This window comes from Scyliorhinus torazame, chromosome 9 (assembly GCF_047496885.1).
Source record: "Scyliorhinus torazame isolate Kashiwa2021f chromosome 9, sScyTor2.1, whole genome shotgun sequence".
Lineage (NCBI taxonomy): Eukaryota > Metazoa > Chordata > Chondrichthyes > Carcharhiniformes > Scyliorhinidae > Scyliorhinus > Scyliorhinus torazame.
This window is the reverse complement of record NC_092715.1, coordinates 273,359,666-273,385,624: the sequence shown is the minus strand read 5'-3', so window position 1 is coordinate 273,385,624 and position 25,959 is coordinate 273,359,666. Positions and strand designations below refer to the sequence as shown.

Genomic DNA, 25,959 nt, shown 5'->3' with positions numbered 1-25,959 from the left:
CCATTGGTGTCCACACTTTGATTCACCAAAGTTCCGCTATCTGGAATTGTCGCCTGCCAACCAGATGTTCTTCAAAGTACAATTTTGGTCACTCCCTCGACACTATCTGTTTATCACCACGTTGCTGTGAAGTGCGTCGGATTGTTTCCTACATTCGGCGTTTGTTGCTTAATACCAGGCACTAATTTATGTTGAAATAAAAAAAATTTGTGAAATTAAACTTAACAATTATTCAATTTCCCCCTGTGTTAGTTTAGTGTGTCACTGTTTTGTGAAAGGACAGGAGGAACGTGAAGCGTATTGGAGGAGTAAGTGAACAAATAGAGTTCATCATCCTGTAATATTGAAGATATAAACCATTACATTGAAAATTGAATTAAAAAATCAAACACTAACCCAAACTATTAACTCCATTATTAGATTTGAATTGGATTTAAAAATTTCAATATTTTCATATTTTAAATTAAAGGAAAGGGAAATGAGTCTGGTAAATACTGAGACAACAAAAGTGAAAAACATAAATAGTTATCGCAGAAACTTTGGAAAGACCAGGAACCTTTGCAGCTTCCTGATGTAGGATTGGTGTAGTAATAACAAGAGGGGTGTATATCTGTGAGTGAATAGGTGGGTGTCTATATCTGCGAAACTCAGGAGATTCTGCAAGAAGACAAAAAATAAATAATTGAGCTCACAAAATATTATTCAATATTAAGAACAATTATTCATCACAATTCTATTTGCATCACGAAGCTCTAATGACTTACTTGGCAGTTTCCACTGATGCACATGTGCAGCGCCTCTGAGTAACACCGCGTACCATCCAGTACTTTAGGTGCGAGTTCCACAACCAATGCTGTCCCCTTTGCCAGACACTTCAGCGCACAGGGCTTGTCAGGGTCATTATAAATAGGGAGCCATTCGTAGTACTGTCCTTGGTACTTGACATCATTGTGAGCAGAACATTGCTGAGCACGGAAGTCCCCAGCTTCTGCTGGGCAGTCCTGGATGGAAAGATAAATGGACGGTGAAGGTACTAATTCCAATCAAGCTATGAAATTTAACTTCACTGAAAAGTGATCAACTGACGGAAAAGTAGGAAGATAATGATTCTGAATTTGGTGGTGGTATAACCTGCCCAGACCCTATTGCAAAACCAGAAGACATAGGAGCAGAATTAGGCCACTCGGCCCATCGAGTCTGCTCCGCCATTCAATCATGGCTGATATTTTCTCATCCCCATTCTCCTGCCGTCTCCCCATAAGTCCTGATCCCCTTATTAATCAGGAACCTATCTATCTTGGTCTAATAGACACTCAGTGATTTGGCCTCCACAGCCTTCTGCGGCAAAGAGTTCCACAGATTCCCCACCCTCTGGCTGAAGAAGTTCTTCCTCATCTCTGTTTTAAAGGATCGCCCCTTTAGTCTGGATTGTGTCTGGGGACAATTGGTTACCCCATGTTCCTCGGGGAATATGAGCTCCTCCAATGGTGTGGTGGGGCGGGGGGGGGGGGCAAATGATTAGCAGGGCAGCTGTATAAATGGAGCTGGCCAATGTGGTACCAGCCAGAGAAGGAACCAGTAGTGAACTATTGGCCCTGTGTACGTATTGTTGTAAATAAAGTAACTTTCTGTTTGACTCAACAAACTCCAGCTGGATTTTCCTTGGCCCTCACAAAAGTTGGTTCAATCAAAGAACAAAGAAATGTACAGCACAGGAACAGGCCCTTCGGCCCTCCAAGCCCGTGCCGACCATACTGCCAGACTAAACTACAATCTTCTACACTTCCTGGGTCCGTATCCCTCTATTCCCATCCTATTCATATATTGTCAAGATGCCCCTTAAATGTCACTATCGTCCCTGCTTCCACCACCTCCTCCGGTAGCGAGTTCCAGGCACCCACTACCCTCTGTGTAAAAAAACTTGCCTCGTACATCTACTCTAAACCTTGCCCCTCTCACCTTAAGCCTATGCCCCCTAGTAATTGACCCCTCTACCCTGGGGAAAAGCCTCTGACTATCCACTCTGTCTATGCCCCTTATAATTTTGTATACCTCTATCAGGTCGCCCCTCAACCTCCTTCGTTCCAGTGAGAACAAACCGAGTTTATTCAACCGCTCCTCAAAAAAGCCTCCACATTCTTCTGGTAGTGTGGCGACCAGAATTGAACACTATACTCCAAGTGTGGCCTAACTAAGGTTCTATACAGCTGCAACATGACTTGCCACACCTTGTACTCAATGCCCCGGCCAATGAAGGCAAGCATGCCGTATGCCTTCTTGACTACCTTCTCCACCTGTGTTGCCCCTTTCAGTGACCTGTGGACCTGTACTCCTAGATCTCTCTGACTTTCAATACTCTTGAAGGTTCTACCATTCACTGTGTATTCCCTACCTGCATTAGACCTTCCAAAATGCATTACCTCACATTTGTCCGGATTAAACTCCATCTGCCATCTCTCCGCCCAAGTCTCCAAACAATCTAAATCCTGCTATATCCTCTGACAGTACTCATCGCTATCCGCAATTCCACCAACCTTTGTGTTGTCTGCAAATTTACTAATCAGACCAGTTACATTTTCCTCCAAATCATTTATATATACTACAAACAGCAAAGGTCCCAGCACTGATCCCTGTGGAACACCACTGGTCACAGCCCTCCAATTAGAAAAGCACCCTTCCATTGCTGCTCTCTGCCTTCTATGACCTAGCCAGTTCTGTATCCACCTTGCCAGCTCACCCCTGATCCCGTGTGACTTCACCTTTTGTACTAGTCTACCATGAGGGACCTTGTCAAAGGCCTTACTGAAGTCCATATAGACAACATCCACTGCCCTACCTGCATCAATCATCTTTGCGACCTCGTCGAAAAACTCTATCAAGTTAGTGAGACACGACCTCCCCTTCACAAAACCATGCTGCCTCTCACTAATACGTCCATTTGCTTCCAAATGGGAGTAGATCCTGTCTCGAAGAATTCTCTCCAGTAATTTCCCTACCACTGAAGTAAGGCTCACCGGCCTGTAGTTCCCTGGATTATCCTTGCTACCCTTCTTAAACCGAGGAACAACATTGGCTATTCTCCAGTCCTCCGGGACATCACCTGAAGACAGTGAGGATCCAAAGATTTCTGTCAAGGCCTCAGCAATTTCCTCTCCAGCCTCCTTCAGTATTCTGGGGTAGATCCCATCAGGCCCTGGGGACTTATCTACCTTAATATTTTTTAAGCTGCCCAACACCTTGTCTTTTTGGATCTCAATGTGACCCAGGCTATCTACACACCCTTCTCCAGACTCAACATCTACCAATTCCTTCTCTTTGGTGAATACTGATGCAAAGTATTCATTTAGTACCTCGCCCATTTCCTCTGGCTCCACACATAGATTCCCTTGCCTATCCTTCAGTGGGTCAACCCTTTCCCTGGCTACTCTCTTGCTTTTTATGTATATGTAAAAAGCCTTGGGATTCTCCTTAACCCTATTTGCCAATGACTTTTCATGACCCCTTCTAGCCCTCCTGACTCCTTGCTTAAGTTCCTTCCTACTTTCCTTATATTCCACACAGGCTTCGTCTGTTCCCAGCCTTTTAGCCCTGACAAAAGCCTCCTTTTTCTTTTTGACGAGGCCTACAATATCTCTTGTTATCCAAGGTTCCCGAAAATTGCCGTATTTATCCTTCTTCCTCACAGGAACATGCCGGTCCTGAATTCCTTTCAACTGACACTTGAAAGCCTCCCACATGTCAGATGTTGATTTGCCCTCAAACATCCGCCCCCAATCTAGGTTCTTCAGTTCCCGCCTAATATTGTTATAATTAGCCTTCCCCCAATTTAGCACATTCATCCTAGGACCACTCTTATCCTTGTCCACCAGCACTTTAAAACTTACTAAATTGTGGTCACTGTTCCCGAAATGCTCCCCGACTGAAACTTCTACCACCTGGCCGGGCTCATTCCCCAATACCAGGTCCAGTACCGCCCCTTCCCTAGTTGGACTGTCTAGATAGTCCCTTAACTGAATTTGGCACATGTAACTGCAAATTAGATTAACCTGACAGAAATCACAAGTGTAACTGAACTCTTTCCATTTACAAATAGATAAGAAAGTGAATTGAGAAATCATGGGTGAAATTCTACGGTATCGGCGCGATGTCCGCCGACTGGCGCCCAAAACGGCGCAAATCAGACGGGCATCGCGCCGCCCCAAAGGTGCGGAATGCTCCGCATCTTTGGGGGCCGAGCCCCAACATTGAGGGGCTAGGCCCGCGTCGGACTGATTTCCGCCCCGCCAGCTGGCGGAAAAGGCCTTTGGTGCCCCGCCAGCTGGCGCGGAAATGACATCTCCGGGAGGCGCATGCGCAGGGGCGTCAGCGGCCGCTGACAGTTTCCCGCGCATGCGCAGTGGAGGGAGTCTCTTCCGCCTCCGCCATGGTGGAGACCGTGGCGGAGGCGGAAGGGAAAGAGTGCCCCCACGGCACAGGCCCGCCCGCGGATCGGTGGGCCCCGATCGCGGGCCAGGCCACTGTGAGGGCACCCCCCGGGGCCAGATCACCCGCGCCCCCCCCCCAGGACCCTGGAGCCCGCCCGCGCCGCCTTGTCCCGCCGGTAAGGTAGATGGTTTAATTTACGCCGGTGGGACAGGCATTTTAGCGGCGGGACTTCGGCCCATCCGGGCCGGAGAATCGAGCGGGGGTCCCGCCAACCGGCGCGGCGCGATTCCCGCCCCCGCCGAATCTCTGGTGCCGGAGACTTCGGCAACCGGCGGGGGGTCGGAGAATTTCGCCCCATATATAAATGGCTGCACAATTATCAATGACTATTAGCATCGTCAATAATTTCCTGCATTGTCTTCTGTTGATTTTCACACGAGTCATTAAATTAGAATTCTTTACAAGTTTTAAATTTCTGCACAAAGAACGTGATGTTGTTGAACTGGACAGACAGCCCCCAGCGATAACTGACGTGGAATCTGATTAAAACTACTGCAGATCTAGTTGGTGGAAGGAGATGTTGGCTATCACCTTCTACACTGTTGCCATGAATGATTATTTTATTAGTTAGTTTGCACTATTTCCAGGCACAGAAAGGAGATTGTCTCTTACTCCAGTCTAGAGAAGAATCAATAAATGGTTGATGAGTGTCAGTAATGTTTACCTCAGCCAACTGAGGTAATGTTTACCTCAGTTGAGGGGCTATATGACCAGAAGCTCTCATCTATTTCTGGCTGAGTTACTCAACCAGCAGAAAAGCATACAAAGCGGCGAGGATTACTGGGAAGCCTTTAAAAGCGAGGAGAGGAAAACTAAAAAAACAATATGGGGGGAGAAGGTGAAGTATGAGTGCAAGTTAGCTAGTAATATAAAAGGAGATAGGAAGAGATTTTTTTCAATATGTAAAAGGTATGAGTGAGGCAAAAATAGACATTGGACCACTAGGAAATGTGGCTGGAGAAGTAATAATAGGAAACAAAGAAATGGCAGAGGAACTGAATAGTTACTTTGCATCAGTCTTCACGGTGGAAGACACCACTGGGATGTCAGAGCTCCAGGAAAACCAGGGGGCAAAGGTGAATGCAGTGACCATTACTAAGGAGAAGGTTCTGGGGAAACTGAAAGGTCTGAAGGTGGATAAGTCACCTGGACCGGATGGTCTACACCCCAGGGTTCTAAAAGAGATAGCTGAGGAAATTGTGGAGGCATTGGTGATGATATTTCAGGAATCTCTGGAGGCAGGAAGGGTCCCAGAGGACTGGAAAGTGACTAATGTAACACTGCTGTTTAAGAAGGGAGGGAGGCAGAAGATGGGAAATTATAGTTCGGTTAGCCTGACTTTGGTCATTGATTTTAGAGTCTGTTATTAAAGATGAGATTGCGAAGCACTTGGAAGTGCATGGTAAAATAGGACTGAGTCAGCACGGCTTTGTCAAAGGGAGGTCGTGTCTGACAAATCTGTTAGAGTTCTTTGAGGAGGTAACGGGGAAGTTAGACAAAGGAGAACCAGTGGACGTGATTTATTTAGATTTCCAGAAGGCCTTTGACAAGGTGCCGCATAGGAGACTGTTAAATAAGTTAAGAGCTCATGTTGTCAGGGTAAGATCCCAGCATGGATAGAGGATTGGCTGACTGGCAGAAGGCAGAGAGTGGGGATAAAGGGGTCTTTTTCAGGATGGCAGCCGGTGACTAGTGGTGTGCCTCAGGGGTCTGTGCTGGGACCACAACTTTACACAATAAACATTAATGATCTGGAAGAAGGAACTGAAGGCACTGTTACTAAGTTTGCAGATGATACAAAGATCTGTCGAGGGACAGGTAGTATTGAGGAAGCAAGGGGGCTGCAGAAGGATTTGGACAGGCTAGGAGAGTGGGCAGTGAAGAGGCAAATGAAATACAATGTGGAAATGTGTGAGGTTATGCACTTTGGGAAGAGGAATTTAGGGACAGACTACTTTCTAAATGGGGAAATGCTTCGGAAAGCAGAATCTCAAAGGGACGTGGGAGTCCTTGTTCATGATTCTCTTCAGGTTAACGTGCAGGCTCAGTCGGCAGATAGGAAGGCAAATGCAATGTTAGCATTTGTGTCAAGAGGGCTAGAATAGAAGACCAGGGATGTACTTCTGAGGCTGTATAAGGCTCTGGTCAAACCCCATTTGTAGTATTGTGAGCAGTTTTGGGCCTCGTATCTAAGGAAGGATGTGCTGGCCTTGGAAAGGGTCCAGAGGATTCACAAGAATGATCCCTGGAATGAAGAACTTGTCGTTTGAGGAACGTTTGAAGACTCTGGGTCTGTAGGTGTTGGAGTTTCGAAGGATGAGAGGGGATCTTATTGAAACTTACAAGATACTGGGAGGCCTGGATAGAGTGGACGTGGAGAGGATATTTCCACTTGTAGGAAAAACTAGAAGCAGAGGACACCATCTCAGACTAAAGGGACGATCCTTTAAAACAGAGATGAGGAGGAATTTCTTCAGCCAGAGGGTGGTGAATCTGTGGAACTCTTTGCTGCAGAAGGCTGTGGAGGCCAAATCACTGAGTGTCTTTAAGACAGAGATAGACAGGTTCATGATCAATAAGGGGATCAGGGGTTATGGGGAGAAGGCAGGAGAATGGGGATGAGAAAATATCAGCCATGATTGAATGGCGGAGCAGACTCGATGGGCCGAGTGACCTAATTCTGCTCCTATGTCTTATGGTCTTATGGTCTTATATTGCTACCATGAACCTCTGGTAAATCCTGACATCAGTACCAATCAGAGAATGTAACATGATCTACTATGACATTATAGAGAATACCCTCAGTAATAGAGAAGCAAACAAAAAGATCAAGGTGACAACAGATAGAGGTGACAGATAGCCCTGCTGCCTCACGGCGCCAAGTCCCAGGTTCGATCCCGGCTCAGGGTCACTGTCCATGTGGAATTTGCACATTCTCCCCGTGTTTGCGTGGGTCTCACCCCCACAACCCAATGATGTGCAGGGTAGGTGGATTGGCCACGCTAAATTGCCCCTTAATTGGAAAAAAATGAATTGGGTACTCTAAATTTATTTTTTTTAAAAGATAGAGGTGACAGAAAACACAGGTGTCCCCATTCCACCAGGTATCCGATCATGATTAAGAGCATGAAATAATCTTGGTCAGTGTGGCCGAAACACTGATTCCAACATAAATTCCATTGCAATATACGGGTGAATCGCACTCCGACTTAAGAGGCAAACTGATCACATTAATGGTCAGATGATATACAAATGGGCAGCACGGTAGCATTGTGGATAGCACAATTGCTTCACAGCTCCAGGGTCCCAGGTTCGATTCCGGCTTGGGTCACTGTCTGTGCGGAGTCTGCACGTTCTCCCCGTGTGTGCGTGGATTTCCTCCGGGTGCTCCGGTTTCCTCCCACAGTCCAAAGGTGTGCAGGTTAGGTGGATTGGCCATGATAAATTGCCCTTAATGTCCAAAATTGCCCTTAGTGTTGGGTGGGGTTACTGGGTTATGGGGATAGGGTGGAGGTGTTGACCTTGGGTAGGGTGCTCTTTCCAAGAGCCGATGCAGACTCGATGGGCCGAATGGCCTCCTTCTGCACTGTAAATTCTATGATAATCTATTAAATACTCAGTTCACGGAAACTGGATAAGTATGTGATTTGTGCGCATCAATTTACACGGGTTTTAACATTTCATTTTACAATTCGAACTTTAAAGCAATTTCATACTGTCATGTGATGGCCCCAGTTGAGTTTAATTTTGTAATGATTCCATAACATGGTCAACACAATTTCTGGCAAGATTACGTTTTACAATCGCATGATTTGGCAGCAACTGGAAATCCTGCTCAGTTCAAGATTTAAGGTGTTTTCTTTCAGTTGCCATGTTCCATTGGCATTTGGAAGTAATTATTTTAATATCAACTATTACAGCAAATTCAATATCACGATCACCGTTTGAACCTGTCAGTGTCAAGCGCTGATTAACTTGTGATTTCGGCTGGACTAAAAGCAGTGTAACTGCTGCAAAATAAAGAATGGATACCTAGTCAAGACTTTGTAAAATAAGAATCAGAACTTCCATCTGGACTTAATGTAAATCAATGAGTCTTGGTTGCCTGAAAGCTATTTATATTTAAAAGGAGAGGTGTCACTCCATCGGGGAGTTATCAGGAAGGTTCAGCCTCTGAAACAACCTCCTTTAAATATCCAGGGCTGTGGTTACCACGGTGACTCGGGCAAAAAGACTACATTCCAGAAGGCGCTACGCAAACTATTGCAGTGAAGCATTTGTAACATTATATAAAGAAAATCATTTTGGGAAGGCCCCCAAACGCTCAGTGGGTAATTGTGATGCCCAGATGTTGGGACATGATTTGCGATCCGTTAGCCAATTTCAGCTGCTCGGGCAGTCAGTGTGCTACAACTGGTCTCATCGGCCGTGGGCTACAAAAGGGAAAATCATCTCGGATTTCCATCCTGGCGATTGAGCTGGAAAATGTGGATTTGTGAACATGGATCAAAGAGCGAATTGTGCGCCTGCGATGGCCCCATGTTCACAAATCCATCAAACTTCACTACCCAGGCTGGCTACATTGATTTGTGCAGCTGTGTTATCTACTGCCCTCAACAGAGGATGTCAGTCAAAATGAGGCGGAATAAACCATCCAGCAACACAGAACTGAAGACACCAACATCAGCATTTTAACAATTATATCATTACTCTCCTCGGGATGATTGAAGATCAGCAAGGCTTCTTTGGAATGAAGTAACTCTGCACAATGCAAATGTTGATGAAATATTGGAAGCAAATTAACTCTACATGGCAGAGTCTAATTGAATATCTGAACCCAGCAGGTCTGTATGATGCCAGGGGAGCCCTAACTATGGTTGTGTGTGAGCCACAAGAAGAATATAGGAAAAACAGGAGACCATTCGATCCCTAAATTATTCCACCATTCAGTGAGGTCATGGCTGATCTGTATCTTAACTCCATTCACCTACCTTGGCTGAATGTCCGTTAAGCAGCACGGTGGCATAGTGGTTAGCACTGTTGCTTCACAGCGCCAGGGTCCCAGGTTCGATTCCCAGCTTGGGTCACTGTCTGTGCGGAGTCTGCACGTTCTCCCCGTGTCTGCGTGGGTTTCCTCCGGGTGCTCCGGTTTCCTCCCACAAGTCCCGAAAGACGTGCTGTTGGTGAATTGGACATTCTGAATTCTCCCTCCGTGTATTGGAACCAGAATGTGGTGACGAGGGGATTTTCACAGTAACTTCATTGCAGTGTTAGTGTAAGGCTACTTGTGACACTAATAAAGATTATTATTACAATCAAAGGCTATCCTCTTCACTATTTACCATTCCACCAATATGCGTATCATCCACAAATTTACTGATCAACCCTCCTACATTCAAGTCTAAATCATTCATATAAACCACAAACAGCAAGGGCCCAACACTGATCCCTGACGGACCCCATTGGACACAGAACATAGAACATACAGTGCAGAAGGAGGCCATTCATCCGATCGAGTCTGCACCGACCCATTTAAACCCTCACTTCCCCCCTATTCCCGTAACCCAATAACCCCTCCTAACCTTTTGGACACTAAGGATAATTTAACATGGCCAATCCACCTAACCCGCACATCTTTGGACTGTGGGAGGAAACCGGAGCACCCGGAGGAAACCCACGCACACACGGGGAGAACGTGCAGACTCCGCACAGACAGTGACCCAGCGGGGAATCGAATCTGGGACCCTGGTGTTGTGAAGCCACAGTGCTATGCACTGTGCTATCGTGCTGACACAGGCTTCCAGTCAGAAAAACACCCCTCGACCATCACCCTCTGCTTCCTGCCACTCAACCAATTCTGGATCCAATTTGCAAAATTTCCCGGGATCCCATGGACTTTTACATAGAAACATAGAAAATAGAAGCAGGAGGTGGCCATTCAGCCCTTCGAGTCTGCTGGGTACCTTCACTACCAGTCTCCCGTGTGGAACTTTATCAAAAGCCTTGCTGAAGTCCAAGTAGACCACGTCAAATACATTTCCCTCATCTACTCACCTGGTCACTCAAAAAACTCAATCAAGTTGGTCAGACATGACCTCCCCTTAACAAAACCACGCTGACTGTTCCTGATTAATCCCAGCCTCTCCAAATACAGATTAATTCTGTGTCTCAGAATTCCTTCCAATAGTTTCCCCACCACTGAGGTCAGACTGACCGGCCTGTAGCTTCCTGCTTTATCCCTTCCTCCCTTCTTGAATAATGGAACCACGTTGACTATCCTCCAGTCCTCCGGCACCTCTCCTGTGGCCAGAGAGGAATTGAAAATCATTGCCAGCGCCCCGCTATTTCCCCCCTTGCCCCACTCAACACCCCAGGATACATTTCATCTGGCCCTGGAGATTTATCTACCTTTAACCCTGCCAGACCACCCAGAACCTCCCCTCTGTCTGTGTTGATCTCTTTAATTTCATCACAGTCCTTCTCCTTGATTTCTATACCCACACCGTCCCTCTCATGAGTGAACACTGACACAATGGGCGGGATTCTCCAACCCCCTGCCGGGTCGGTGAATCGTCGGGGGGAGCGGTTTATTTCCTGCCCCTGCCGGCCGCCGAATTCTCCGGCACCGAAAATTCGGCGGGGGCGGGAATTGTGCCGCGCCGGTCATGGCCCCCCCCCCGGCGATTCTCTGGCCCGCGATGGGCCGAAGTCCCACTGCTGTCATGCCAGTCCCGGGGCGCGGGGCGATCTGGCCCCAGGGGGTGCCCCCACGGTGGCCTGGCCCACGATCGGGGCCCACCGATCCACGGGCGGGCCTGTGCCATGGGGGCACTCTTTTCCCTCCGCCTCGGCCACAGTCTTCACCATGGCCGACGCGGAAGAGACACCCCCCCCCGTGCATGCGTGGGGGTGACATCAGCTGCCCGCTGACGCTCCCGCGCATGCGCGGACTTCCGCCGCCCGGTGAAGTCCTTTCGGCCCCGGCTGGCGTGGCGCCAAAGGCCTTTCCCGCCAGTCGACGGCGCATCAACCACTCCGGTGCGCGCCTAGCCCCTCACGGTGAGGGCTTGGCCCCTAAAGGTGCGGAGAAATCCGCACCTTTGGGTCGGCCCGATGCCGGAGTGGTTCCCGCCACTCCATCCTGCCGGGACCCCCGCCCCGCCGGGAATCCCCACCCCGCCGGGACCCCCCCGCCCCGCCGGGAACCTCCGCCCCGCCGGGACCCCCCACCCCGCCGGGACCCCCTGCCCCACCGGGACCCCCCCCGCCCCGCCGGGACCCCCCGCCCCACCGGGACCCCCCACCCCGCCGGGACCCCCCGCCCCGCCGGGACCCCCCCCGCCGCGCCGGGACCCCCCCCGCCCCGCCAGGACCCCCCGCCCCGCCGGGACCCCCTGCCCCACCGGGACCCCCCGCCCCGCCGGGACCCCCTGCCCCGCCGGGACCCCCCCCGCCCCGCCGGGACCCCCTGCCCCACCGGGACCGCCCGGCCCGCCGGGACGCCCCGCCCCACCGGGACCCCCCGCCCCGCCGGGACCCCCCCGCCCCGCCGGGACCCCCCGCCCCGCCGGGACCCCCCGCCCCACCGGGACCCCCCGCCCCGCCGGGACCCCCTGCCCCACCGGGACCCCCCCCGCCCCGCCGGGACCCCCCACCCCGCCGGGACCCCCTGCCCCACCGGGACCCCCCCGCCCCGCCGGGACCCCCCGCCCCACCGGGACCCCCCACCCCGCCGGGACCCCCCCGCCCCGCCGGGACCCCCCCGCCGCGCCGGGACCCCCCCCGCCCCGCCGGGACCCCCCCGCCCCGCCGGGACCGCCCGGCCCGCCGGGAAGGGAGAATCCCGCCCAATGTCTTCATTTAGAACCCTACCTACATTCCCCGGCTCCACACACAAATTACCTACTCTGGTCCTTAACTTTTATTTACTATCTGGGTTTCATTGCAAATAATATTCCACTCAAAACTAATTTGCAGTGTTTTCTAATTTAAAACATTGGGATAAACTTTCCCGAGTTACCCTTTTATCCTCAAGGTACTTGTAAAACAACTGAGGATTTTCCTTTATTTTACCTGGTGAAAATAACCTTGACCAAAGCAATAAAACAGTCACCATGGAAATTAAAGGCTGTCCCACAGGACGTGTGGATCCGGCACCATCAGCTGTATTTCCCAGTGTCCATGAGCATTTAATAGTCTGGTGAATGTTAGAATGGGTAAAGGCGGTTCCTCGATTACCAGGCAAGAGCACTCCACAATTAAACAAACCACACCATTAAACAAATATTATTAAAGACAGAAATCTTTCACATCTGGTGAAAATTCGTCTGCAATCCCAGTTGTCGTGCACAAATAATTACATAAATATCAGTTCATGCTTGAAAGGTCACAGATCGCACAGAAAGATGCAAAAGATTCCACAGCTCATACCCGGGGATTCCCATAGGGAAGCTGCCTGTCCACGGGAATCAGGAATTGCACATTTCGAGTGGGGCCCAGAATTAAAACAATGCAACTTGACTTATTCTTTTCAAAATGTTAATTTGCAAAGTTAATTTCTGTTATACTTTGCCCATTGTGAAATATAACCTTCTATTACAATCAGGCTGTAACACAGTTAAACTTTTATTTACTATCAGGTTTCATTGCAAACAATATTCTACTCAAACTGATTTGCAGTGTTTTCTAATTTAAAACATTGCGATAAACGTTTCTCTGGTGACTAAAGCCCCGATTACACTGTGAAGTGAATGAGTTTGAGTCGATTAAATTCCGAGTGAAAAAGTGTGACTATGAAATGGGACAATCTATTTCACATTGATTCCAATTATTTCACCGTTTATTGAACAGAAGAGATATTTATCAGCAACAGTTTAGTTCATTACAACACTGAAATTCTTATTTCTTCCAAGAATTTTTATTTTGTCTTTAAAACAAATGGAAGGTATCATAAATAAAATAATTTAAAATGCAGGACTTCAGATGCTGGAGTGTGAACTGGAGTAATTGTTTCCACTGGCAGAAGATTTGGTAACTGAAGACTCAGAGATAACAGCCAGGCGGGTTTGATGGGGGTCAGAGGTGGAGAATCCAGTCGAAACCAAAAACTCGCTCGTGTGCAATCCTATTGCAGTTGTCCCGAAGCGGGTTAATAGCGGGTCGGTTTTCCTGCAAGTTTGTGGCGTGAATACCATTTGCATCTCATGAATGTTCATTGACAAAGCTGCCCACCAGCACCCCGTCACACCTTTTAATCTTGATTCAGGCCAGTGTGAAATTATATCAGTCTAAAATCATAGAACATAGAACATTACAGCGCAGTACAGGCCCTTCGGCCCTCGATGTTGCGCTGACCTGTGAAACCACTCTAAAGCCCATCTACACTATTCCCATATTATCCATATGTCTATCCAATGACCATTTGAATGCCCTTAGTGTTGGCGAGTCCACTACTGTTGCAGGCAGGGCATTCCACGCCCTTACTACTCTCTGAGTAAAGAACCTACCTCTGACCTCTGTCTATATCTATCTCCCCTCAATTTAAAGCTATGTCCCCTCGTGCTAGACATCACCATCTGAGGAAAAAGGCTCTCACTGTCCACCCTATCTAATCCTCTGATCATCTTGTATGCCTCAATTAAGTCACCTCTTAACCTTCTTCTCTCTAACGAAAACAGCCTCAAGTCCCTCAGCCTTTCCTCATAAGATCTTCCCTCCATACCAGGCAACATTCTGGTAAATCTCCTCTGCACCCTTTCCAATGCTTCCACATCCTTCCTATAATGCGGTGACCAGAACTGCACGCAATACTCCAAATGCGGACGCACCAGAGTTTTGTACAGCTGTAACACGACCTCATGGCTCTGAAACTCAATCCCTCTACCAATAAAAGCTAACACACAGTAGGCCTTCTTAACAACCCTCTCAACCTGGGTGGCAACTTTCAGGGATCTGAAAAATCTGATTGCTAAAGATTGGAGTGCACAGGGCAGTCCTCAGTTCATGGGGAATTCAGGGTGAGTGCAACATTGCCATTGTTTTATTTTGCTTATTCGTTCCTGGGATGCGGGTATCTCTGGTGGGGCTGGCACATGTTGCCCATCTCTCATTGCCTTTGAACTGAGTGTCTCCCTCGGCCATTTCAGTGAGGGGCAGTTAAGAGACAACCCCATTGCTGTGGGTCTGGAGTCACATGTAGGCCAGACCGGGTAAGGACGGCAGATTTCCTTCCCTAAAGGACATTAGTGAACCAGATGGTTTTTTACGACAATCGACAATGGTTTCATGGTCATCGTTAGACTGCTAATTCCAGATTTTTATTGAATTCAAATTTAACCATCTGCCGTGGTGGGAATCGAACCCAGGACCCCAGAGCATTACCCTGGGTCTCTGGATTACTAGTCTAAGAACTGGGAATCATTACGCCACCGCCTCCCCTACCACTGTTCCTGAAGAGCTGCTCACTACTCTGCCGATGCAGACTGGCGCCTGCCCTGCAAATTCATGCTGAGCTGGTCTTCGCGTACATCACCGTGCGGCTGGACCCAGGGAACCCGGTATGTCAGTATTGGGGCTGGGGAGTACAGGGGGCTGCTTGCCTCTGGTGCCGCACAGCGTGTCTATCCGAACAGCAGTTTCTATCCATACGGCAGTGTCTCTCCGGACGGCAGCGTCTATCCGGACGGCAGTGACGATCCAGACGGCAGCGTCTACACGGACAGCAGCGTCAACCGGACAGCAGCGTCTATCCAGATAGCAGAGTCGATCCGGACAGAAGTATCTGTCCGGACGGCAGCTTTTATCTGGACAGCAGCATCTATCCAGATAGAAGTGTTTATCCAGACCGCAGCGTCTATCCGGACAGCAGCGCCTATCCGGACAGCAGCGCCTATCCGGACAGCAGTGTCTATCCGGATAGGAGTGTCTATCCGGACAGCAGCGTCTATCTGGACAGCAGCGCCTATCCGGACAGCAGCGCCTATCCGGACAGCAGTGTCTATCCGGATAGGAGTGTCTATCTGGACAGCAGTGTCTACCCGGACAGCAGTGTCTATCCGCACAGCAGCGTCTATCCGGACAGCAGCGTCTATCCGGACAGCAGAGTCTATCTGGACAGCAGTGTCTACCCGGACAGCAGTGTCTATCCGCACAGCAGTGTCTATCCGCACAGCAGATCTATCCGGACAGCAGCGTCTATCCGGACAGCAGCGTCTATCCGGACAGCAGAGTCTATCTGGACAGCAGCGTCTATCCGCACAGCAGCGTCTATCCGGACAGCAGTGTCTACCCGGACAGCAGTGTCTATCCGCACAGCAGCGTCTATCCGGACAGCAGCGTCTATCCGCACAGCAGAGTCTATCCACACAGCAGCGTCTATCCGGACAGCAGTGTCTACCCGGACAGCAGTGTCTATCCGCACAGCAGAGTCTATCCGGACAGCAGCGTCTATCCGGACAGCAGTGTCTATCCAGACAGCAGCGTCTATCTGGACAGCAGAGTCTATCTGGACAGCAGAGTCTATCTGGACAGCAGCGTCTATCCGGACAGCAGTGTCTATCCAGACAGCAGCGTCTATCTGGACAGCAGTATCTATCCAGACAGCAGCGTCTATCCGCACAGCAGAGTCTATCCGGACAGCAGTGTCTATCCGCACAGCAGCGTCTATCCAGACAGCAGAGTCTATCCGGACAGCAGCGTCTATCCGGACAGCAGAGTCTATCCGGACAGCAGTGTCTATCCGCACAGCAGAGTCTATCCACACAGCAGTGTCTATCCGCACAGCAGAGTCTATCCAGACAGCAGAGTCTATCCGCACAGCAGAGTCTATCCAGACAGCAGAGTCTATCCGCACAGCAGAGTCTATCCAGACAGCAGAGTCTATCCAGACAGCAGAGTCTATCCGGACAGCAGAGTCTATCTGGACAGCAGAGTCTATCTGGACAGCAGCGTCTATCTGGACAGCAGCGTCTATCCAGACAGCAGAGTCTATCCGGACAGCAGCGTCTATCCGGACAGCAGCGTCTATCCGCACAGCAGCGTCTATCTGGACAGCAGCGTCTATCTGGACAGCAGTGTCTATCCGGACAGCAGAGTCTATCTGGACAGCAGCGTCTATCCGGACAGCAGAGTCTATCTGGACAGCAGAGTCTATCTGGACAGCAGAGTCTATCCGGACAGCAGTGTCTATCCGGACAGCAGAGTCTATCTGGACAGCAGCGTCTATCCGGACAGCAGAGTCTATCCGGACAGCAGAGTCTATCCGCACAGCAGTGTCTATCCGGACAGCAGAGTCTATCCGGACAGCAGAGTCTATCTGGACAGCAGTGTCTATCCGGACAGCAGAGTCTATCCGGACAGCAGAGTCTATCCACACAGCAGTGTCTATCCGCACAGCAGAGTCTATCCAGACAGCAGAGTCTATCCGCACAGCAGAGTCTATCCGCACAGCAGTGTCTATCTGGACAGCAGAGTCTATCCACACAGCAGTGTCTATCCGCACAGCAGAGTCTATCCAGACAGCAGAGTCTATCCGCACAGCAGAGTCTATCCAGACAGCAGAGTCTATCCACACAGCAGAGTCTATCCGCACAGCAGAGTCTATCCAGACAGCAGAGTCTATCCGCACAGCAGAGTCTATCCGGACAGCAGTGTCTATCCGCACAGCAGTGTCTATCCAGACAGCAGAGTCTATCCGCACAGCAGAGTCTATCCAGACAGCAGAGTCTATCCACACAGCAGTGTCTATCCGCACAGCAGAGTCTATCCAGACAGCAGAGTCTATCCGCACAGCAGAGTCTATCCAGACAGCAGAGTCTATCCGGACAGCAGTGTCTATCCGCACAGCAGTGTCTATCTGGACAGCAGAGTCTATCCAGACAGCAGAGTCTATCCGCACAGCAGAGTCTATCCAGACAGCAGAGTCTATCCACACAGCAGAGTCTATCCGCACAGCAGAGTCTATCCAGACAGCAGAGTCTATCCGCACAGCAGAGTCTATCCAGACAGCAGAGTCTATCCGCACAGCAGAGTCTATCCAGACAGCAGAGTCTATCCGCACAGCAGAGTCTATCCAGACAGCAGAGTCTATCCGGACAGCAGAGTCTATCCGGACAGCAGCGTCTATCCGGACAGCAGAGTCTATCTGGACAGCAGCGTCTATCTGGACAGCAGCGTCTATCCAGACAGCAGAGTCTATCCGGACAGCAGCGTCTATCCGGACAGCAGCGTCTATCCGCACAGCAGCGTCTATCTGGACAGCAGCGTCTATCTGGACAGCAGCGTCTATCTGGACAGCAGAGTCTATCTGGACAGCAGAGTCTATCCGGACAGCAGTGTCTATCCGGACAGCAGAGTCTATCTGGACAGCAGCGTCTATCCGGACAGCAGAGTCTATCCGGACAGCAGAGTCTATCCGCACAGCAGTGTCTATCCGGACAGCAGAGTCTATCTGGACAGCAGAGTCTATCCGGACAGCAGAGTCTATCCGCACAGCAGAGTCTATCTGGACAGCAGTGTCTATCTGGACAGCAGCATCTATCCGGACAGCAGAGTCTATCCGGACAGCAGCGTCTATCCGGACAGCAGAGTCTATCCGGACAGCAGAGTCTATCCGCACAGCAGTGTCTATCTGGACAGCAGTGTCTATCCGCACAGCAGAGTCTATCCGGACAGAAGTGTCTATCCGGACAGCAGAGTCTATCCGGACAGCAGAGTCTATCCGCACAGCAGTGTCTATCCGGACAGCAGTGTCTATCCGGACAGCAGAGTCTATCCGGACAGCAGTGTCTATCCGCACAGCAGAGTCTATCCGGACAGCAGTGTCTATCCGCACAGCAGTGTCTATCCGGACAGCAGAGTCTATCCGCACAGCAGTGTCTATCCGGACAGCAGAGTCTATCCGGACAGCAGTGTCTATCCGCACAGCAGTGTCTATCCGCACAGCAGAGTCTATCTGGACAGCAGAGTCTATCCGGACAGCAGAGTCTATCCGGACAGCAGTGTCTATCCGGACAGCAGAGTCTATCTGGACAGCAGAGTCTATCCGGACAGCAGAGTCTATCCGGACAGCAGTGTCTATCTGGACAGCAGTGTCTATCTGGACAGCAGTGTCTATCTGGACAGCAGCGTCTATCTGGACAGCAGCGTCTATCCGGACAGCAGAGTCTATCCGGACAGCAGTGTCTATCCGCACAGCAGTGTCTATCCGCACAGCAGAGTCTATCCGGACAGCAGTGTCTATCCGCACAGCAGTGTCTATCCGGACAGCAGAGTCTATCTGGACAGCAGAGTCTATCCGGAGAGCAGTGTCTATCTGGACAGCAGCGTCTATCTGGACAGCAGAGTCTATCCGGACAGCAGAGTCTATCTGGACAGCAGAGTCTATCCGGACAGCAGTGTCTATCTGGACAGCAGAGTCTATCCGGACAGCAGAGTCTATCTGGACAGCAGAGTCTATCCGGACAGCAGAGTCTATCCGGACAGCAGCGTCTATCCGCACAGCAGTGTCTATCCGGACAGCAGAGTCTATCTGGACAGCAGAGTCTATCCGGAGAGCAGCGTCTATCCGCACAGCAGTGTCTATCCGGACAGCAGAGTCTATCTGGACAGCAGTGTCTATCCGCACAGCAGAGTCTATCTGGACAGCAGTGTCTATCTGGACAGCAGCGTCTATCTGGACAGCAGCGTCTATCCGGACAGCAGAGTCTATCCGGACAGCAGAGTCTATCTGGACAGCAGCGTCTATCCGGACAGCAGAGTCTATCCGGACAGCAGAGTCTATCTGGACAGCAGTGTCTATCTGGACAGAAGTGTCTATCCGGACAGCAGAGTCTATCCGGACAGCAGAGTCTATCCACACAGCAGTGTCTATCCGGACAGCAGAGTCTATCTGGACAGCAGAGTCTATCTGGACAGCAGTGTCTATCCGCACAGCAGTGTCTATCTGGACAGCAGTGTCTATCCGCACAGCAGAGTCTATCCGGACAGCAGTGTCTATCTGGACAGAAGTGTCTATCTGGACAGAAGTGTCTATCCGGACAGCAGAGTCTATCCGGACAGCAGAGTCTATCTGGACAGAAGTGTCTATCTGGACAGAAGTGTCTATCCGGACAGCAGTGTCTATCCACACAGCAGTGTCTATCCGGACAGCAGAGTCTATCTGGACAGCAGAGTCTATCCGGACAGCAGAGTCTATCTGGACAGCAGAGTCTATCCAGACAGCAGTGTCTATCCGGACAGCAGAGTCTATCCGGACAGCAGAGTCTATCTGGACAGCAGAGTCTATCCAGACAGCAGTGTCTATCCGCACAGCAGAGTCTATCCGGACAGCAGAGTCTATCTGGACAGCAGAGTCTATCTGGACAGCAGTGTCTATCCGCACAGCAGTGTCTATCCGCACAGCAGTGTCTATCCGGACAGCAGAGTCTATCTGGACAGAAGTGTCTATCTGGACAGAAGTGTCTATCCGGACAGCAGTGTCTATCCGCACAGCAGTGTCTATCCGGACAGCAGAGTCTATCCGGACAGCAGTGTCTACCCGGACAGCAGTGTCTACCCGGACAGCAGTGTCTATCCGGACAGCAGTGTCTACCCGGACAGCAGTGTCTATCCGGACAGCAGAGTCTATCTGGACAGCAGAGTCTATCTGGACAGCAGTGTCTATCTGGACAGCAGTGTCTATCCGCACAGCAGAGTCTATCCGGACAGCAGAGTCTATCTGGACAGCAGCGTCTATCTGGACAGCAGTGTCTATCCGCACAGCAGTGTCTATCCGCACAGCAGAGTCTATCCGGACAGCAGAGTCTATCCGGACAGCAGAGTCTATCTGGACAGCAGTGTCTATCCGGACAGCAGAGTCTATCTGGACAGCAGTGTCTATCTGGACAGCAGTGTCTATCCGGACAGCAGAGTCTATCTGGACAGCAGAGTCTATCTGGACAGCAGTGTCTATCTGGACAGCAGAGTCTATCTGGACAGCAGTGTCTATCTGGACAGCAGTGTCTATCTGGACAGCAGTGTCTATCTGGACAGCAGTGTCTATCCGCACAGCAGTGTCTATCCGGACAGCAGAGTCTATCCGCACAGCAGTGTCTATCCGGACAGCAGAGTCTATCCGGACAGCAGAGTCTATCTGGACAGCAGAGTCTATCCGCACAGCAGAGTCTATCTGGACAGCAGCGTCTATCTGGACAGCAGCGTCTATCCGCACAGCAGCGTCTATCCGGACAGCAGTGTCTACCCGGACAGCAGAGTCTATCCGCACAGCAGTGTCTATCCGGACAGCAGCGTCTATCCACACAGCAGCGTCTATCCGGACAGCAGCGTCTATCCGCACAGCAGTGTCTATCCGCACAGCAGCGTCTATCCGGACAGCAGTGTCTACCCGGACAGCAGAGTCTATCCGCACAGCAGTGTCTATCTGGACAGCAGCGTCTATCCGCACAGCAGCGTCTATCCGGACAGCAGTGTCTATCCGGACAGCAGAGTCTATCTGGACAGCAGTGTCTATCTGGACAGCAGAGTCTATCTGGACAGCAGAGTCTATCTGGACAGCAGCGTCTATCCGCACAGCAGCGTCTATCCGGACAGCAGTGTCTACCCGGACAGCAGAGTCTATCCGCACAGCAGTGTCTATCTGGACAGCAGTGTCTATCCGGACAGCAGTGTCTATCCAGACAGCAGTGTCTATCCGGACAGCAGAGTCTATCTGGACAGCAGTGTCTATCCGCACAGCAGTGTCTATCCGGACAGCAGAGTCTATCCGGACAGCAGAGTCTATCTGGACAGCAGTGTCTATCCGCACAGCAGTGTCTATCTGGACAGCAGTGTCTATCCGGACAGCAGTGTCTATCCAGACAGCAGCGCCTATCTGGACAGCAGCGTCTATCCGCACAGCAGTGTCTATCTGGACAGCAGAGTCTATCTGGACAGCAGAGTCTATCCGCACAGCAGAGTCTATCTGGACAGCAGCGTCTATCTGGACAGCAGTGTCTATCTGGACAGCAGCGTCTATCCGCACAGCAGTGTCTATCTGGACAGCAGAGTCTATCTGGACAGCAGCGTCTATCCGCACAGCAGTGTCTATCTGGACAGCAGAGTCTATCTGGACAGCAGAGTCTATCCGCACAGCAGAGTCTATCTGGACAGCAGCGTCTATCTGGACAGCAGAGTCTATCCACACAGCAGCGTCTATCCGCACAGCAGCGTCTATCCGGACAGCAGTGTCTATCTGGACAGCAGAGTCTATCTGGACAGCAGAGTCTATCCGGACAGCAGAGTCTATCTGGACAGCAGCGTCTATCCGGACAGCAGCGTCTATCCGGACAGCAGCGTCTATCCGGACAGCAGCGTCTATCCGGACAGCAGAGTCTATCTGGACAGCAGAGTCTATCTGGACAGCAGAGTCTATCTGGACAGCAGAGTCTATCTGGACAGCAGTGTCTATCCGCACAGCAGAGTCTATCTGGACAGCAGAGTCTATCTGGACAGCAGAGTCTATCCGCACAGCAGTGTCTATCCGGACAGCAGTGTCTATCTGGACAGCAGTGTCTATCTGGACAGCAGAGTCTATCTGGACAGCAGTGTCTATCCGGACAGCAGCGTCTATCCGGACAGCAGAGTCTATCCGGACAGCAGTGTCTATCCGCACAGCAGTGTCTATCCGCACAGCAGAGTCTATCCGCACAGCAGAGTCTATCTGGACAGCAGAGTCTATCCGGAGAGCAGCGTCTATCCGGACAGCAGTGTCTATCTGGACAGCAGTGTCTATCTGGACAGCAGCGTCTATCTGGACAGCAGCGTCTATCTGGACAGCAGCGTCTATCCGGACAGCAGAGTCTATCCGGACAGCAGAGTCTATCTGGACAGCAGCGTCTATCCGGACAGCAGAGTCTATCCGGACAGCAGAGTCTATCTGGACAGCAGAGTCTATCCGGACAGCAGTGTCTATCCGCACAGCAGAGTCTATCCACACAGCAGTGTCTATCCGGACAGCAGAGTCTATCTGGACAGCAGAGTCTATCCGGACAGCAGTGTCTATCCGCACAGCAGTGTCTATCCGGACAGCAGCGTCTATCTGGACAGCAGTGTCTATCCGGACAGCAGTGTCTATCCGGACAGCAGAGTCTATCCGGACAGCAGTGTCTATCCGCACAGCAGTGTCTATCCGGACAGCAGCGTCTATCTGGACAGCAGAGTCTATCTGGACAGCAGAGTCTATCCGGACAGCAGTGTCTATCCGCACAGCAGTGTCTATCCGGACAGCAGAGTCTATCCGGACAGCAGTGTCTATCCGCACAGCAGTGTCTATCCGGACAGCAGAGTCTATCCGGACAGCAGTGTCTATCCGGACAGCAGTGTCTATCCGCACAGCAGTGTCTATCCGCACAGCAGTGTCTATCCGGACAGCAGAGTCTATCCGGACAGCAGTGTCTATCCGCACAGCAGTGTCTATCCGGACAGCAGAGTCTATCCGCACAGCAGAGTCTATCTGGACAGCAGAGTCTATCTGGACAGCAGAGTCTATCTGGACAGCAGAGTCTATCTGGACAGCAGAGTCTATCTGGACAGCAGAGTCTATCTGGACAGCAGAGTCTATCTGGACAGCAGTGTCTATCCGGACAGCAGAGTCTATCTGGACAGCAGCGTCTATCCGGACAGCAGAGTCTATCCGCACAGCAGAGTCTATCCGCACAGCAGAGTCTATCTGGACAGCAGCGTCTATCTGGACAGCAGAGTCTATCTGGACAGCAGAGTCTATCCGGACAGCAGAGTCTATCCGGACAGCAGCGTCTATCTGGACAGCAGAGTCTATCTGGACAGCAGCGTCTATCCGCACAGCAGAGTCTATCTGGACAGCAGCGTCTATCCGGACAGCAGAGTCTATCCGCACAGCAGAGTCTATCCGCACAGCAGAGTCTATCTGGACAGCAGCGTCTATCTGGACAGCAGAGTCTATCTGGACAGCAGCGTCTATCCGCACAGCAGCGTCTATCCGCACAGCAGAGTCTATCTGGACAGCAGCGTCTATCTGGACAGCAGAGTCTATCTGGACAGCAGAGTCTATCCGCACAGCAGAGTCTATCTGGACAGCAGCGTCTATCTGGACAGCAGAGTCTATCTGGACAGCAGAGTCTATCTGGACAGCAGAGTCTATCTGGACAGCAGAGTCTATCTGGACAGCAGCGTCTATCCGCACAGCAGCGTCTATCCGCACAGCAGAGTCTATCTGGACAGCAGAGTCTATCTGGACAGCAGAGTCTATCTGGACAGCAGCGTCTATCCGCACAGCAGCGTCTATCCGCACAGCAGAGTCTATCTGGACAGCAGCGTCTATCTGGACAGCAGAGTCTATCTGGACAGCAGAGTCTATCCGCACAGCAGAGTCTATCTGGACAGCAGCGTCTATCTGGACAGCAGAGTCTATCTGGACAGCAGCGTCTATCCGCACAGCAGCGTCTATCCGCACAGCAGAGTCTATCTGGACAGCAGCGTCTATCTGGACAGCAGAGTCTATCTGGACAGCAGAGTCTATCCGCACAGCAGAGTCTATCTGGACAGCAGTGTCTACCCGGACAGCAGAGTCTATCCAGACAGCAGTGTCTATCCGGACAGCAGAGTCTATCCGCACAGCAGAGTCTATCCAGACAGCAGCGTCTATCTGGACAGCAGAGTCTATCTGGACAGCAGAGTCTATCCGGACAGCAGTGTCTATCCGCACAGCAGAGTCTATCTGGACAGCAGTGTCTATCCGCACAGCAGAGTCTATCCAGACAGCAGAGTCTATCCGGACAGCAGAGTCTATCCGCACAGCAGAGTCTATCTGGACAGCAGAGTCTATCCGGACAGCAGAGTCTATCCGGACAGCAGTGTCTATCCGCACAGCAGAGTCTATCCGCACAGCAGAGTCTATCTGGACAGCAGAGTCTATCTGGACAGCAGAGTCTATCCGGACAGCAGTGTCTATCCGCACAGCAGAGTCTATCTGGACAGCAGAGTCTATCCGGACAGCAGAGTCTATCCGCACAGCAGAGTCTATCTGGACAGCAGAGTCTATCCGGACAGCAGTGTCTATCCGGACAGCAGAGTCTATCTGGACAGCAGAGTCTATCCGCACAGCAGTGTCTATCCGCACAGCAGTGTCTATCTGGACAGCAGTGTCTATCCACACAGCAGAGTCTATCCGGACAGCAGAGTCTATCCGCACAGCAGAGTCTATCCGGACAGCAGTGTCTATCTGGACAGCAGTGTCTATCTGGACAGCAGTGTCTATCCACACAGCAGAGTCTATCCGGACAGCAGAGTCTATCCGCACAGCAGAGTCTATCCGCACAGCAGAGTCTATCCGGACAGCAGTGTCTATCCACACAGCAGAGTCTATCTGGACAGCAGAGTCTATCCGCACAGCAGTGTCTATCCGGACAGCAGTGTCTATCCGCACAGCAGAGTCTATCTGGACAGCAGAGTCTATCTGGACAGCAGACTCTATCTGGACAGCAGAGTCTACCCGGACAGCAGAGTCTATCCGGACAGCAGTGTCTATCCGCACAGCAGCGTCTATCTGGACAGCAGAGTCTATCTGGACAGCAGCGTCTATCCGGACAGCAGAGTCTATCCGCACAGCAGTGTCTATCCGCACAGCAGAGTCTATCTGGACAGCAGAGTCTATCCGCACAGCAGAGTCTATCTGGACAGCAGAGTCTATCTGGACAGCAGAGTCTATCCGCACAGCAGTGTCTATCCGCACAGCAGAGTCTATCCGCACAGCAGAGTCTATCCGGACAGCAGAGTCTATCTGGACAGCAGAGTCTATCTGGACAGCAGAGTCTATCCGCACAGCAGAGTCTATCCGCACAGCAGAGTCTATCTGGACAGCAGTGTCTATCCGCACAGCAGAGTCTATCCGCACAGCAGAGTCTATCTGGACAGCAGAGTCTATCTGGACAGCAGAGTCTATCCGCACAGCAGTGTCTATCCGCACAGCAGAGTCTATCCGCACAGCAGAGTCTATCCGCACAGCAGAGTCTATCTGGACAGCAGAGTCTATCTGGACAGCAGAGTCTATCTGGACAGCAGAGTCTATCCGCACAGCAGAGTCTATCTGGACAGCAGAGTCTATCCGCACAGCAGAGTCTATCTGGACAGCAGAGTCTATCTGGACAGCAGTGTCTATCCGGACAGCAGTGTCTATCCGGACAGCAGTGTCTATCCGCACAGCAGAGTCTATCCGCACAGCAGAGTCTATCTGGACAGCAGTGTCTATCTGGACAGCAGAGTCTATCTGGACAGCAGAGTCTATCTGGACAGCAGAGTCTATCCAGACAGCAGTGTCTATCCGGACAGCAGAGTCTATCCGCACAGCAGTGTCTATCCGCACAGCAGAGTCTATCCGGACAGCAGAGTCTATCTGGACAGCAGAGTCTATCCGCACAGCAGTGTCTATCCGCACAGCAGAGTCTATCTGGACAGCAGAGTCTA

The 25,959-nt window shown here is 51.1% G+C and overlaps 1 protein-coding gene across 3 annotated transcripts in view; it reads right to left on the bottom strand.

Annotated features, from left to right (window-relative positions):
- The window catches only part of LOC140429922 (ADAMTS-like protein 1), a 489,170-nt gene that overhangs the window by 294,692 nt on the left and 168,519 nt on the right, over positions 1 to 25,959 (bottom strand). For all 3 annotated transcript variants that reach the window (XM_072517517.1, XM_072517518.1, XM_072517519.1), the window contains exon 4: positions 765 to 1,001. In XM_072517517.1, the coding sequence (XP_072373618.1) occupies positions 765 to 1,001 (237 nt within the window). The remainder of the gene's footprint in view (positions 1 to 764; positions 1,002 to 25,959) is intronic.